The sequence below is a fragment of the Panthera uncia genome (genome assembly GCF_023721935.1).
Source record: "Panthera uncia isolate 11264 chromosome A1 unlocalized genomic scaffold, Puncia_PCG_1.0 HiC_scaffold_17, whole genome shotgun sequence".
In the NCBI taxonomy this organism is placed as follows: domain Eukaryota; kingdom Metazoa; phylum Chordata; class Mammalia; order Carnivora; family Felidae; genus Panthera; species Panthera uncia.
This window is the reverse complement of record NW_026057577.1, coordinates 61,890,522-61,905,812: the sequence shown is the minus strand read 5'-3', so window position 1 is coordinate 61,905,812 and position 15,291 is coordinate 61,890,522. Positions and strand designations below refer to the sequence as shown.

Here is a 15,291-nt window from a genome sequence, read left to right as displayed (position 1 = left end):
GGTCCTTATTTACCACAAAATTATTACAAACTACTTGTTGCTTGAATACAAATCTTCCTTCCTCCCCTCAAATATTTGATTTCATTCTGGACTCACAGGCTATTTCTAGTTCCCAGCAAAATTTTGTTTTGTTCCAAAATATCTTTAATCATGAAGGAGACAATATATATTTTTACTATGTCAGTATAGGTGTAGGATGTTCTGAAATCATTTCTGGGAAGTTGAAAACTTCCAAACTTTTCAGGAGCAACTAGTGAAAATCAGAAGTACCTTGTTCCGTTGTTGTAATAAAGTCTGAAATGAATTGAAGAACTGAAATAGAATAGTTCCTGGGGTATAGTTCCTGCTCAAAAAATATTTATTGAATGCATGAAAAAAAATAGTGCATAAATGAATCAATTTGTGCTTTTACATTTATAGTCTAAACCTAAAGAAATTTCTAAAGGTTGTGAAAACTTGGAGCACATCATTTTCATAATTATTTTTGCTAAATTTTCTTTGAAAGAAAGAAGTTGGATTTTTTTTAATCTCTGTTTTTACTTAAAAAATTCACATATTCACATACTTACACCAACATTCTCAGGCTGCATGGTAAAAGTATAACAGTAATTCACTACTGTGATGTGGGCTGTATTTGCAAATTTCCTGCAATACTTTCTTGAGATCTTGGATCAAATTAAATGGCTGTATAGAGATTTGCCCAGATCTTCCTGGAAAGCAACTTCTGGTTCTGTTCTAATGGCAAATCTTTACCTCGGTTAAATAGGCAAGAGTTAAAGTCACAATGTACTGACAACCAGCATAAAATAACACTAATATTCACTCTGACAACGTAGGCATATATAAACATAAATTGCACCTGTATCTTTCTAAGCATTCACTTGTGTGATATTCTAGAAATCCCAGTAGTTCGTATAATTCTCACCTCCTAAACCATTCAACTACTACCTTAGGTGGCAGACAACTGTGGATGGCATATTTCTGGAGCAGAATATTGAGAGACAGAGACAAACAACTTCACATTTTTCTTTCTTTCTCTTTCTTTCTTTCTTTCTTCTTTCTTTTCTTTTCTTTTTTTCTTTCCTTTAAATTTTTTTTTTTTTTTTTGTCCTCAGCTTCTGAAGCTGCTGGTTAATAGAACTGCTCAGTGAATAAAACTTAAGTCTTTGATGGCACCTGTGGCAAGGAGGTAAGGGGCTTCTGTCTTAGTTTCAGTATGGTGTTACTAACATCATCCTACTGACCTTAATTTCAACAGGCTCCCCCTCTACCTAAGAAGTAAAAACCAAGTGTATTAATGAGCTCCAGAGTCAGACTTTCTGGGTGTACATCCTAGCTCATGCGCTAAGTGACTTGGGGCTGTCACTGTAACCTCCCTGTGCCTCTGTTTCTCCATCAGTAAGTAGGAATGACAGTAAAATTGATGTGAATATTGAGGGAGGTGGTTAGTCATTCATTTAACAAATATTTATTGAGTGCCCGCTGCATGCCAGACACTATTGCAGGTGTTTGAAACATAGTGATGATCAAGACAGAAAAGAAAGCCCCTGCCCTCATGTTCTTGTGAGAAGAAACAGATGGAAATACACTTAGGAGAGTGAGTGGCACCCAATAAATAGTACCTTCTGCAGTTAGTTATTGAACACTCTTTGGGGCCATGTGCATTAAAAATAGTAACCTCAAGCAAATATTCTCTTGAACACTTTCTTTGTTATTTATGTTTTTCTGTATTTTTCCAACACATTTACAATGAGCACTGATTACATAGGTAGTAAATTAACAACAAAAGAGCAAAGACATATTTTAACAAATACCTCATGGTGTCTGCTGGAGAGAGTTAGGATTCTGGTAATGATTCCATGCATGTTCATTGCCCAGGCTCTTTGCAACCCAGATGTAATTTCCAGCCCATTCCTTCTGTTACTTCAGCATCTGTCATCCTTTGGTCTAGTCTCTATCCTGAATCTCCTCCTTTGCAGATGGATAGGACTGTTATTTTTGTGTTTTCAAACCTGCGTTTAATTAAAAAAAAAAAATCACTCCAAATTTTTTTTGTCCTTACACAACCAGAAACTCCCAAGCAACTATTTGTCCCGTTGCTAGTAAGCTTCAACTATAGCTTGTTTTTTCAGGGCAATTGTCTTCTCTTTTTAGTCCAAATGCTTGATAGTATTTTTCTTTTCCCTAACTGTGGATGCTAAATGCTATAATTAATAATTTTTCTTCTTTCTATCTTTCATCATCAGGGCCTCACCAGATTCCAATGCCTACTTGTTAATGACATGTTTTGGCCCTACCTAAAGTAGTACAACCTCTAAAATCTCAGCAAATAGTCTTTCTTTGCTAAATCCTTTTACAAAACCATGATATTGTTGTCTTACCCTCATTCTTCAGAAATTTTGCTGGATTACCTTTTTACCTTGCTTCTGATGTTCATTTTTAAATTCCCAAATTACACTTTTGCCTTACATACCCTTATACAAAATAAAAGTATCTGTTAATTTATGTCATATTTGAATGAGAAAAGACTCAAAAGTCCGAAGTATTGCCAAAAGTAAGCATTGAAAATACTACTTATAAGAAAGCCTATGTAAAATAGATGCTCCTAAGCTTAGTTTTAAAAAATTGCACTTCCTTTTGGTGCTAATACAATATTCCTAAGACCACATGGTACTTGAAAAAAAATCTATATCTATATCTATACCTATATCTATATCATCTATATCTATATCTATATCATCTATATCTATATAAATTTTAGCAGAATCCTTTCTCCAAACATTCCTGGCACACTGGCCTGTTTCATAAATCTACTCTGTGTGTCACTGTGCCCCCAGCAAGTCTGGTACCAAGCATATGGCGCTAGAGCACATCACACTATCTTTATGTGACCAACTAGGACTACAGCTGATCTTTCCCCATCCCTCCCCAGTGAGGATAAGGTCCATCCTTTGCTTCTGAAAAGGTCCCTTAAGCCTTAACAAAACTATCCTGAAGACTTGAGAACACGTAAAGAATTCTCACATAGTCAAGAAACCAAACTGTGTACTTTATTGGACTACTTCCATTGTTTATAGGCTCCTCCACCGATCTCTACTACAGGTTCCCTTAATTTCAGTACATCTGCCACCAGATTGCTGAAACCAACTTCCCTCTTCAACAGAGGAAGCCCTTCTGCCAATAATTTTCCACTCCTTGGAATCAGTACCCCAGAGAAAATAAACAGAATATTTCTTAATGTAAAAGTTTGCTCTAAAAATAGAACATTTTACAGAAGAAGAAAATAACATCATTTTTTTTAATGCAGAGCAGCTCAGCTCCTCCTTTTTACCAATTCATTCCAAAGTAGGAGCTTGTCCTGAACTCCTAGAACTCAAAGACCCACTGGAATGGGTCCTCCTAAATCAAAGGGGGAAAATAGTCTTCACTGAAAGATAAAGGTGTGCCTTTATCCAAGAAATAAAATGGGCTGGCAGCTTTAAAATAACCTCCCTTCCCTACTCTTTCCACTTTCCCCATATATGGCCATAAGGCTTCAAAAATACTGGGGTGTAGTCTCAGAGAAAATTGTTATGCACATTGATAATGTGACTCCTATTCTATTCTTCACTCCCAACTATAAGACAAGCATTGAAAACCATACCTGATTGTGATTTCAAGCTGAGGAGTATCAGTCTGCATTTTGGAAATTTAAGGCAGAGAATACAACCTCAGGACCAATCAATTGCCGTGTGGCAATTTTTATGCACAGCTGAGGCACAAAAACGACTGGCAGTTGCGACAATCACGTGGTTAGTGTTTAGTGGTTCTAAGGAAGGAACTAAAGCTATAATCTCATAAAAGCATCTAATGAGATGTTACAGAAGAAACCCAAAGAAACCATCATATAGGTTTCCAGACTGTAATGTAGCATGCCCATCCTATGACTGCTGTGAACTGGGTCACTTACATAATTTCCCTAAAGAGATACATCTAAAACACTCTGTCAGTCAGAAATCCAGTAGGAAACAGATGACACAATCAAATTGGATAAGTTATAGACAGTTGAATAAAGGGACTATTTCTAAAGGTGGGCAGCTTAAAGAAATCACAATTTATAGGGCAATACCCCTGGGCCAATAATAGTGGGGAGGTCTTACTCCTCTAGTCCTGACGGGTCAAGATGAGAGAACAGCTGGGAACAAGGAGGCAGAGAAGGGATGTGGAGATGGAGCCTGGTAGAAGCAAGTGACTTTATTGTAGGAATAGAGGCAGCCTATGGCAATCCTACAGGGTTTAGAAGAAGCCAAGAGGAAACACACACTGAGGTCACCCTTCTGTTTCCCTCTGATCTCCTAACACTGCTCCTCATGGCTGAACCCAATGGGAGCAGTGTGTATAGTCAATTTCATAGGGCACAAAGCAGGAAGAGAAGGGTGGAGAGTGTATCTGGAGGGGCAAACCTATGTCCCACTAAGTCAGATAGCATTTTTAGTCTTCCATTCCTGCCTTGTGCACAACTAGTACAAGGGAAATCTGACTTTTTATCAGAGACTAAACAGGAGGCAAAACTGATGTAATAAAAAAAAAAAACTTAAATTTAATGATTGATTTACTTAAGATAAATATCAATTTTTCCATTCTTCTTAAGCACATAATACCTAGAACAGGGTTTTTTGTTTTGTTTTGTTTTCCCAAAGCATTTTTCTATGCATATAAATTTGATTTTATTTTATTGGTCATAGGTTCTGAAGAATTTTGAGCTGGAGAATGCCAAGCTCTTATTTGCATACTTGAAAGAATATCATAGTTTAAAAGATGATTTTGAAAGAAATATATCTAGAGACAATAATATATGAGGTATTGAGGACAGTTGGGGAAAAGAGGTGATGGATGTGAGAAACTTTCAGAGGTAACATTAATAGAACTCAATCCTTGAGTGAATATGAGCATTAGATTATGAGTGCAGAGTGACTCTTAGACTCCTAGTTTAAAACGACAACAATGTGCAGATGGTTAGTGGGAGGTGTGGACACTGGTTCAATTTGGGACATGTGGACATTACTGTACCTACAAAATCCAGCCAACTGGATACATACCCATCACACAAAAGAAAGAGGTATGGAATTTACCATAATGTAGGAAGTAGTTAAGATCGTGGTTATGAGTAGAATCAGGTAAAGATGGAGGGCAGAGCAAAGAGATGGCCATGAATGGAGGCTTTGGCAACAGCATTTTGAGGAATCAGACCTCTTTCTGTTTTAATGCTATTGGTAATCTTTCCCATGACTGTAAGGTCTATAAAGGACAGAGACTTGACCTGTCTTGTTCCCAATATCTAGCATACTGCGTGGAACATGGGAAGGGCTTACTACGTATTATTGAATGACTGGTGGGTTCAATTTTGCTAAAGGGCAGGGGAGGGGTGATCTGATTTAGGAACTGGAGTTATTCAGAGATCAATTCAATCCCAATGATTGTCCCACGTATGCCTCTTTTAGGGCTCCCCAGTGAATCTGAATTTCCTTTTCATGAATGACTGTTGCTGAGAAGTTACAATATATCTTCTTTGCTTCTATTTCTCAGTTTTTAAATCTGCCATCAGAATGATTCATTGAATAATGTAGTTTTTAATTCCTGCCTTTCAGGTTTTGTTTTAGGTCTATCCTTTAAGGAATGAATGTTTTAAATTATGCTGCTTTATTCAGGTTTTTTTTTTTTTTCTTTTTCTTCAGAGAAAGGTTATCTCACTTTTTCTTGTAAAACCAGAGGTCCATTCAAAGTTTGCATAGTAATCATCACCAGACTGGTAAGACATATATGCTCATAAATATGGATAAATAATGTACTAAAAATCTTCAAGTACTTGAAGGACTGTGTATCTTAAAGCAGTAGTCTCCAAACCAGGGTTGCTTACCCCAAGACTTCCCAAAGGGTACATGGGCACATAAAGGGAAGCAATTTCCAGAACTTGAATTATGATTTGGCCTCTTTCCTAAAATTCATCTGCCTAAGAAGGTGTCTGTGGTGGAGGCTGCTGGGTCTACTTTTGCATCTCCTTGATCTGTTCTCATAAATTTTAGAATGGATCAGAATCATCTGGTGTGCTTGTGAAATCCTACGTTGCTCTCCCCATTACCAAAATTTCTAATTCAGTAGGACAGGGCCTGAGGATTTGCATTTCTTAAAAGTTTTTATGTGGTGCTAAAGGTGTTGTTTCAGGGACAAGCTTTGAGAATCAAAGGCTTCAGACAATTTACTTTTTCCCACATTATAGAAAACAACCACCACATCAAACTCAATTCTAATCCATCTTGAGTCTTAGGATGCATTTCCACGGAATGTAAAAACTATGAGCAAACAGAAGGTCAAATCAGAATAAATTATTCTGATGATAATGTATAAATCAAATCATGTTTAAGTCTGGTGCTTACAAAAAAAATAAATAATAAATAAGACGAGCACCTGGGTGGCTCAGTTGGTTAAGCATCCAACTTCCACTCAGGTCATGATCTCGTGGTCCATGGGATCAAGCCCCATGTCAGGCTCTGTGCTGATAGCTCATAGCCTGGAGCCTGCTTCTGATTCTGCGTCTCCCTCTCTCTCTCTGACATCCCCCAACTCATGCTCTGTCTTTATCTCTCTCTCAAAAATAAATAAACGCTAAAAAAAAAAAAGAAAAGAAAAAGAAAGACTTCATTGAGATGTCAGCTGAAGGGCAATTGAAAATAATTTTGATAGACCACTATGCGATTTTTGGCATATAATTCAGAAAGAGGTAAAAAAATAGTGAGTAGCATTGCATAATAAAATTATGATTTCTATCATTTCCTTCTATGACCACAAGTTTCTCAATGTTTAAATCTATAAAAAATAAAATAGGAATAGAATTGATGCTAAGCCATGGCACATTCTAATTTTTAAGAATATTTACTCACAGAAATGTGAACTGGGAAAAACAGCTCTGATCATCTCATTGAGATATATTTCTAATAAAATTCTACAACTTGTATAATTATCTTTTAAGTTTTGTAAGAGCGTAATATTGTTTTGATCAATTGTATATAAGAAAATTATAATGATAATACAAGAGAAGATTTTAAACTTTTATACCTTTATGTTCACAAGAAAAATTAATTAACTTTTAAATATAAATTTTGATGTATATATGTTTGATAGCTAAGTCAGTAGAAGATTACCAAGCACATAAATATATATTTGGATAAAATTCCAAGGGGGAAACTGAAATAAGAAAACAAGTCCAAAAACAAGAAAAGAAAAATATAAAATGCCTGATTGTTAAAAGCAATCTTCAAGCATGTTTTAAATGGATAATCATAGGTATGAAACCACTATGGTATTTAGATTCCACTAAATATATTTAAAAGAGTAATGTTACTTGTTTATTTTAGAATGGCAATATTTAAAATATGCCAAATATAACATCCTTTACGACTATTTGACTTTATGATGAAAATGTTTTTGTTGACAACTTAAAATGTGATGGGCATGTAAGTTTTAAATTTTTATTTTAGAGTAAACACTATCAAAAATCATTTAAGATTTCCTGCTTTAAGGCAGTAAACTTTAATCTTCAGCAGGGATCATGTGATAGGCTTAGACAGGACTCTGCATTAAATTTTAACGAAAGCACAAGCTTTGCTTGTTCTGTAAACACCTCAACAAAACCCATTTCTGTTCTTGTTTGGCATTTGCTCTTTCTTGTCCAGCTGGGATCCAAACATACAGAAATGAGTGATAATGGGAAAAAAGATTATACAATCTTGAGTGACTCACTCAACAACCTTTAACAACTTTCTATTTAGACTTGTTTTACAATTTTTTTAACGTTTATTTATTTTGAGACAGAGTATAAGCAGGGGAGAGGCAGAGAGAGGGAGACACAGAATCTGAAGCAGGCTCCAGGCTCTGAGCTGTCAGCACAGAGCCTGACGTGGGGCTTGAACCCATGAACTGTGAGATCATGACCTGAGCCGATTTTAGAAGCCCAACAGACTGAGCCACCCAGGTGCCCCAGACTTGTTTTAGAACAGAATCATTTTGGTGAATTCTGTTTTGTTTAGCAAATGGAAATTGCAGCATAAGAAAGAAACAAAGAAACAAAGAAAGAAAGAAAGAAGTACAAATATCAGCATAAAACATTGCTGTGGGCATTTCTCTTCAAAAATGATTTCATTGCATTTATATTAGGAAACACAAAAAAGAAACACATTACAAAACATTGACATCATTGAGTCTTTAGCCACTTGATAATGACATATTTGCCTTCTTCTAAAATATATACCCTGTTTAGATCATTTTCTTGGGAGACATTCATGGTCAGGTTATGCATAAAATCTACTCAGAACCTATTACATTTGTTTTTCTATTTCCAAACTCCATAACTTTATTTTACATGATATATGGCTTTTGGACATTAGCTCAAGGCTAACCCAGTTCCTATTTCCTGTACTGTATTGAAAATTCACTTAAGATCAGAAAAGGTCTACTTTGTATCACATTAAAATGATATATCCCTCCCTATATAATCTCTTACTTCTTTTCCATTTCAGCTACTCTGGAAGATTACCTATTCTTAATAGCCCCCAGAGGTAGGGGCATATTCTTCCTCCTGATATGTAACCTAGACTTTAGAAACAGAAAACCACCTCTAGCTGACTTTGAGTGGTACAAATATCCTCAAACTTCCATCCAAATATTCTGGGTAATTGAACATCCTACAGACCCCATTATTTGCACCTAGATCAATAAAAATATACCCGATGGGCTTATAAACATCTAATAAGGGTGTACATGCACAAGTAATGCAAATCATATCTACTCTCCAGGGTAATTTCTGTTTAAAGTTCTGGGTAAAAGATATGACAGACTGCATTGCACATTATAAGGACAAGATCAGCAAGGAGAAGAGATTCTATTCATGCCCGATTCCCATATATTTTTGACATTCCAAGAAAGAGACCTCAAAATAATTTTGAACTCACCTTTGTCCTTCCTGATATCTTTGCTACAACTGCAGAACATATCATGGATTTGTTATTCCAAATTATCCATAAATTTATCGAATAGAACAAAGCTCTAAAATAATCCCCATGGGATGTACCCTGCATAAAAAGCTTTATGTGGGCAGAGCTCTGTCTAGTTCATTCACTGCTGAGTCTCCAGGGCCCAGGATAGTGCCTGACACATAGTAATGACTTAATAGTGAATGAATGAAAAATGAAGAAATGGATGGATGTCTGTGTGGATAGAAACTTGATGCTTTTGAAATCTTCTGATCACTTTTTAGATAGGATCTTCTAGCCAGTAATTTAACCTCCTAAACATATAATAATTGGAACATAATATTTTACCTTTTTCTTGAGAATATCATGCAGACTCTGGAAATGACCTGCATTCACTACAAATTAATTATGGGACTTTGCACAAAGGACTTGAGTTCTCTACGGCCTATCCCTCATTCATCAGTCAGTAACAGCACTGCTCTCACAGGCTGCTGGGAGATGATGCACTTGGCCTGGTTCATAGGAAGCATTCTGTAAACATGAGCTATCACTTTTCCTATTGAATGCATCTTTCACATTTGAAATTAATGGGTAACTGTGTAGATGTAAACACTATCAGCATTACTATCTGAATTTTCACAGGTACATATATAATCACTTCTCTGCTAGCCACAAAATCAGTTCATCCAAGCCAGCAGCTTGAACTTTGTGATGGAACTAGGGTGTAAAAATGTTGGTGCATTTAAAGTTGTAAATAACCAGACCAGTCACAATATAGTAAAAGAAGGATTTTAGGTTTCTTTGGTGAAACAAAAGCAAGTATAAAAAGTTACAAAGATTTTAGATTTTCATTCACAAAAAAAAAAAAAAAGAAAGAAAGAAAGAAAAAAAAACAACAACAGTCATTCACATTTTACACTATACATATTATAATATAAATACAGGAACGTATTGTGTGCATTGCAAAGAAAGAGGAAAATTAAAACCTAATAGGTCGACACTGTCATTCTGTGCTCTGGAACACCTAAAGGTGGATCACACTTAGTGTGACAACCAAGGAACTTACTTAAAGCCACAGAGAATGATGGTAGCTACTGTTGTTCCTTCTGAGCCAAAGGAGGTTTCGCGAACAAGAATCCATGTTGGGTCTGCTCGTTTTGCATTTTATTTGTTGTCTATTCTCCTCAAGGTTGTTCTAACTGAAATTAGGGAATGACTCCTAAATGCTTTCTTTCCACTACAGGTTTTTCTTTAAACATTAAATTAAGTGGATAATGATTCAAATTCATCTTCAGCAGTCACTTTATTCAAATAAAGGGGAGAAAACACAGTGGGAAGAAACAGGGAGAAATGTCAACATGTACACTCCACCTAATAGGAAGAAATGCCCACACTCTCTCTGTAGCTCCTTGCTTAGAATGGGCAAACACCATTTGCTGAAAGCTATACATTTTCCACTCTTTTCATAATAAACACTGGATGCATTCTATCCATCACATTATTTAATCAGGGACAAAATACCTAGATTATATGGCCCCAAACTGTGTGAGGGAAGCATAAAGGCTAACACTGAAAAATAACTAGCACACTAATGTCAATTTTCAGGTTTGGGGGAAAATAACATCCAATAAATTAAATCAGTATGGCTTACTTCATTTATTTATGTATGCTTCACAGCTGCAGCATTCATACATGAACATTCAAAACTTTATAAAAGATTAAAATGGTTATATATACAAAATTTCTTTCTTTGAATGCGTGTTGTTGTTTTAACAATCCCCACCCCCCCTCCATAACCCTTAGGTCTGTATCCATTTGAAATGTGTTGATCTGTAACCTTGTAAGTTAGTGTTATGAAAGCCATTAAAAAGGAGACCTGGTTGAGTTAATAATTAGCACTTTGACCCCTAAAAAATGCTCTTGGTCCCAGAAAAGTCCTCCATTCAGGCCTTTCGTGTAAGTGAAGAGAAAGGAATGCAGCAAAGAGGAGTTCCACGGTGCAGTCCCTAGTTCTGTCAGGATCCTATTAGCCAGGCTTCAGCACCACTTGGAAGCAAACTGCACTTCAGGCTGACGTGGTGCAGTGACCTATAAGACCTTGTGTTTGTTAGTTGTCTAGGAAAAGCCGTCCTCGGTCTTGCTGACAAAGGGCAAATGAAACCATTTCCAGCCTAAACAAACTACAAAAAGCAGCCGAACCAATGATTAAAGACCTCTGAGGCTCCATAATCATCATTAAATATGCCCAAACTCAGTGTGACTTTTTTATTTTATATACAGGATTAAAATCAACATTAAATCATCTTATTTACATTGCCATTGGTGCTGAAATTGAGCTTTTTAAATAGTACAGTATGCTGGTATACACTATAAAATGGTCTGCACTGGAGGCGAATAGAAAACTAAAGAAATTAGATAGGCTGGAAACGGTTACTTTCTGCCCTCATTTTCTTTCATGTTGTTAGCCTTCTTATTGAATGTCAATACTTTCATTTAAAATGTTTTGGGAGCGCAGCAACCCCAAATGACTGGACGGTGGTCCAAAAATCCAAACCAACTGATAATACTTCTCGAGGTGATAGGAAAGGCACAGGAAGTTAGGACTTTGGCTGCAATGATGAAAACACATGTTCGCCATTTGGGGGGTCAGCGCCTGGACTCCTGCCACCTCCGGCTCCAACGGTGATCATGTTTTGATGTATTTATTGAATTGTCCTTTGCTGATGAGGAATTTTTAAAGTATTTCTTAGAGTAAGTCCTTTGGTATGCAGATGCTACATGGAAGGAAAGAAAGAAAGAAAGAAAACACAACAATATTACTTGCTCCATACCCTAAACTACCAATACCGTAGCTGTAAAATGAGGGTGTCTAGTAGCTGTTAGAGCACGGTTGTCCATTCTTTCTAAAGTACCACTTACGGTTCATGCAGGTAATTTTAGGCATAGCCCATCTTCCATTTCCTAGGCAACGGATAGTTGGAAGGTGGCGTTGAATGAAACCATCTTTGCAGTGATATCTAATCAGGGAGTTGATTTCATAACGAGGTTTCATCTTTCCAAAGGTCTTGGCATTTTCTACAACAGGGGGCTGGCCGCAAGCAACTGAAGAAAAGTAAATTGGGTTATTGCCAAATAATCTAAATATTTCTATTAGTATGAATCTTTTTCTTTCTTTCCTTTTTTACGGTACCCAATCAAGCACCTTCAGCAAAGGCAATCATTTAGAATTGAAGAATTGAAATTTTTCAAGAGCAAAAGCTAAATACTGAGACTCTGTGCCTAGTTTCAATCTCAGATTATATCACCTTTAACTGTGTTTTAGTAAGGAACCACTAGGCTAAATGATCATATATTCATCTACCCATCTGGAAGGGCCACTACCAAATTAAAAAGCACCTGTCTCATGCCAACATGTGGCTTATTGGTGTTGTCTCCATCAGTAACTTAAAGTTTTTATTTATTATATGCCTTCAGTTGGAACTAATGGGTTTGTGAGGTTAAGGTTAAAAGCTATCAATTATATAATTCATTTACACTTAATTCTGTGGTATGCTGACAAATTAAAAGTTGTCATTGTCAATATACAGATTTCTTTCAAAGCTATTTACAGATGAGGACTTATAATATGGCTAAAATAATTCAATGAGTATGGTATTGGGAAGGACAGGCAAATAGACCAGAAATGGATCCACACATATAGGCTCAATACTTGACAGAAGCAACATGGCAGAACAGTGGAGAAAAGGTAGTTTTTTCACTTGGACATTGGGTATTCATATGGATAAAAGTGAACTTCATTCCCTACCTCAGGGAATACATGGGAAATTAATTTTGGATGGTTTAAATACAAAAATATAAAAAGCAAAAACCTTAAAACATTTAGAAAACAGTGTAGACTATCTTTCTGACTTTAGGGTAGGTAAAGATTTCTTAAGACACAGAAAGTTTTGAACCATAAAGAAAAATGCAACAAAAGGAAGAATTCTGTTCATCAATAAATACCACAGGGTAGGAGTAAAAACAGTCTACAAACTGGGAGAAGATATTTGCAACAGATAAAATTGCCAAGGGATTACAAAACAGGATATAAAAATGACTCCTATGAATCAATATAAAAAAGAGAAGCAATCAATTTTTAAAAATAAGGAACAAACATGAATAGAACCTTTACAAAAGAGCTACAAGTGAATGCCATATAAGTATATGAAATGATATTCAGGGAAAAGTATCCAAGTAAACACAAATTAAATCACAAGAGATAACATTTTATACCCACCAGATTGGCAAAAATCTCAAAGTCCAATAATATCAAATGTTAAAGAAGATGTGGGGTAACAGGACCTCTCACATATTCCTGGTGGAAGGTGCAAATTGGAAAACTAGTTTGGAAAATAATTTGGCATTTTGTAATAAATTTGATGGCACATAAATCCTAAGACTCAGCAATGTCACTCCTGGAAAAATACCCTATGGAAACTCACAGAGGTCTACCTGGAACAAATTGAAGAATATTTATAGAAATGTTGTCTATAATAGCAAAAACACTCAATATAACCTAAATGTCTACTGACAGGAGAACTGGTAAATAAAACGTTATATAGTTAGTTATACATAAAATACTATAAGCAGCAAAATGAAGAAATACAGCTAAATGTATCAACATGGATAAATCTCACAAATAACGCTGAACAAAAAAAGCAAGTCACAAAATACATACAATATGATTCCACTTGAAGTTCAAAAATGTGCAAAACTAAACAATTTGTCGTTTACAAATACGAGCATATGTGATAATACTAAAGAGGAAAATAAGAGAATGAAGTCATTATCTATGGTTGGAATTGGGAAGTAAACAGATGGGACTGTAAGGAATCTGCAAAATGATCCAAAGATGTGTGGATAGTATGCACTGAGGTGTCCTCTAAAAAGTGATGATTCCAAGAACAACTAGCATCTATTCAAGAACGAGACCCTACTGAGAGAATCCTTGAACATGGAGGGGAGGTTAAAGCACTCCCCTGCAGCCCAGAGACGAAGACAGACTCCATTAGCAGGATAAGAGAACGGCTAAACATTGACCACTTTGCTCCTCCACCAGGAGTGTGCAGCATCATGTGAAGAGGTGTTCTCTGAGCCTCAGGTTCTTCCAGTTGGAAAAAAGAACGCCAGGAAGAAAACCAGCTTCCCCAGCATTGTGGGATGCTTTGTGGGAGCCCTACTCTGATGTTGCACCACGGGTATTACAGGGGAATCTTTGGGACTCAGCCACGAGGAATCTGACTATGACTCCAAAGAGGGGGAGGGGTCTGAAACAACCAGCACATGAATCTTCGTAGACCAAATTCATACCTGCAGTGCCTAAGTAGTAATCCCAGCCAGCAGCATTGCTTATCTGCAGAGCCAAGTCAGAAGTGCACTCTGACCAGGGAACATATCTGCCTGATTCAGATCCTCAAATGAGGAGATTTGCCAGCTCTAGAGCTTGGTTTGCTCACACCCAGGCAAGGTGCTGAGTCACAGCCTCATCTGTTGCAGACAGTGTCTTCCAGCCCCTCAGACCAGAAGGGCAGCGGCAACTCCAAATAACCCAATTAAAAAAATGGGCAAAGGGTCCAAAAAGACTTTCTTCAATGAATATACACAAAGGCCAAGAGGTACATGAAAAGATGTTCAAGATCAGTAGTCATTAGGGAAATGCAAATTAAAATCACAGTGACGTATCACCTCACGCCTATTGGAAAGGCCATCATCAAAAAAAAAAAAAAAAAAACAAGAGATAAATACTGGTGAGGATGTGGAGAAAGGGGAACCATTGTGGGATTGTAAATTAGTACAGCTACTAGAAAAGTAGCAGGGAAGTTTGAGGGATCCTTAAAAAATTAAAATAGAACTGCCATATATCCAGTAATTCTGCTTCTGGGAATATATCCACAGGTAACAAAAACACTAATTCAAAAAGGTATCCGCACCCTCATGTTCATTGCAGTATTATTTACAATGGCCAAGACACGGAAACAACTGAGTGTCCACCAATGGATGAACAGATAAAGAAGTTGTGGGTATATATACATACATATAATGGAATATTATTCAGCCATAAAAAATGAGAAAATCCTACCATTGGAGACAACACGAATGGGCCTTTAGAGCATTATACAAAGTAAAGTAATTCAGACAGAGAAAGACAAATACTTACATGTGGAATCTAAAGCAAATCTAAAATCTAACTCTAAATATGTGGAATCTAAAACAAAAAAACAAACAGACTCATAGAAAGTGGTCAAAA

The 15,291-nt window shown here is 36.4% G+C and overlaps 1 protein-coding gene across 4 annotated transcripts in view; it reads right to left on the bottom strand.

Moving 5' to 3' along the window:
* Positions 1-490: 490 nt before the first annotated feature.
* Positions 491-15,291, bottom strand: part of VCAN (versican) — a 120,417-nt gene continuing 105,616 nt past the window's right edge. For 3 of the 4 annotated variants that reach the window (XM_049649761.1, XM_049649760.1, XM_049649763.1), the window contains 2 exons: positions 11,925-12,107; positions 10,783-11,779 (listed from right to left, as the gene is read on the bottom strand). In XM_049649761.1, the coding sequence (XP_049505718.1) occupies positions 11,652-11,779; positions 11,925-12,107 (311 nt within the window). In that variant the 3' untranslated portion in view covers positions 10,783-11,651. Of the gene's footprint in view, positions 2,013-10,782; positions 11,780-11,924; positions 12,108-15,291 lie in introns of those variants that run through there. The other variant, XM_049649762.1, reaches the window with a different exon arrangement.